This window comes from Eimeria tenella, genomic scaffold, assembly GCF_000499545.2.
Source record: "Eimeria tenella Houghton genomic scaffold, Eth_scaff2799, whole genome shotgun sequence".
Lineage (NCBI taxonomy): Eukaryota > Apicomplexa > Conoidasida > Eucoccidiorida > Eimeriidae > Eimeria > Eimeria tenella.
In genome coordinates this window covers 671-2,003 of record NW_013542675.1, presented here as the reverse complement: position 1 = coordinate 2,003, position 1,333 = coordinate 671, and the positions used below count along the sequence as shown (strand labels likewise).

Sequence of the window (1,333 nt, the reverse complement as noted above, 5' to 3'; positions counted from 1 at the left end):
CTGCGGCTTTCCCTGCCGTTCTCCGCTGCTGCTGCTGCTGCTGCGACTATCTTGGCTATTGCTGTTGCTGCTGCTGCTGCCGCTGCTGCCTTACTAAACAGCACAAAATCCTTGCGCACTGGAGGTGGGTCGTCTGCCTACGCACCGAAAGCTCCATTTGCTGCACTTCTGCTGCTGCTGCTGCTGCAGGCGGGAGGCGCTTGTGTCTGCTGCGGAGGGCCCTGAGTTTGTGTCTGCTGTTGACGAGACGCAAACTGTTTGGATTTCAAACATTGACTCTTCTGTGTCAGAGCAGCAGCTGCAGCAGCTCATCAACAGCCTCACGCAAGGGCTCACCCAGGCACGCCCTGCTGCTGCTGCTGCTGCTGCTGCTGCTGCTTTGGCCGCTGCTGCTGCTGTTGCTCTGGCCGCTGCTGCTGCTGCTCTGGCTGCTGGTAGTGCCTTTGCCCTGGTTGCTGGTGGTGTTGCTACTGAGGCTGCTGCTGCTTCTGCTTTGGCTGCTGCTGCTGCTGCTGGATTTTCCGGTGCTGCTGCTGCTGCATTTCCTGCTGCTGCTGCTGCTGCTGCTTCATGCAAATGGGCGTCATGTGTGTGCGTCTCAGCTGCGGCTTGTGCGGGACTTCCGGGGGATTTCGAAGGGCTTTGCGTACGCGGACTTCGGGTCTGCTGCTGCTGCTGCTGCTGCTGCTGCTGCGCTGCACGGGCAGCAGCTAAACGAGCGCCCCCTGAAGGCGCTGCGCTCGCAGCCAACTAAAAGGGTTTATGAAGACAAAACCCTTTTTATTAGCTGCCTCCCCAAAAGAGGCCTCACAGAAGCAGCAGCTAAAGATTTGCTGCTGCACTCCCTCGGCTTCCGCGGAGTTGCTGCTGTCCGCCTCGTCAGGGGCCCTGACAGCAGCGACGAAAACAAGGGGTCTGCCTGCTGCTGCTGCTGCTGCTGCTCTGCTGCTGCGCGTGATGGTGATGATCTTCTGTGTGCTGCCGCCGCTGCTTTGCTTGTTTTGGCTGCTGCTGCTGCTGCTGCTGCTGCACTTGTGGCTGTTGCTTGCGCAGCTTTGCTTGCCGTGGCTGGTGCTGCTGCTTCGAATACCAGTGCAGCAGCGGCTTTTCTTCCTGCTGCAGCTACTAGGGAACGAAGCAGCATGTGCCTCCTCGCGGCAGCAGCAGCAGCAGCAGCAGCAGCTTTGCTGCTGTGTGGGGGTGTCTCTGCAGGTACGGCTACGTGGACTTCGAATCTCATGAGGCAGCAGTTGCTGCCTTGCGACGTTTCCATCAAGCGCAGCAGCAGCAGCAGCAGCAGCAGCAGCAGGACCACGAGCAGCCTGGTGAGATG

The 1,333-nt window shown here is 59.8% G+C and overlaps 1 protein-coding gene across 1 annotated transcript in view; it reads left to right on the top strand.

Annotated features, from left to right (window-relative positions):
- ETH_00038115 (poly(a) binding protein, putative) overlaps positions 1-1,333 on the top strand; it is a gene marked incomplete at both ends in the record, with an annotated part of 2,338 nt that overhangs the window by 379 nt on the left and 626 nt on the right. The window contains 3 exons of the mRNA XM_013375439.1: positions 190-340; positions 603-913; positions 1,213-1,325. Coding sequence (XP_013230893.1) covers positions 190-340; positions 603-913; positions 1,213-1,325 — 575 coding nt within the window. The remainder of the gene's footprint in view (positions 1-189; positions 341-602; positions 914-1,212; positions 1,326-1,333) is intronic.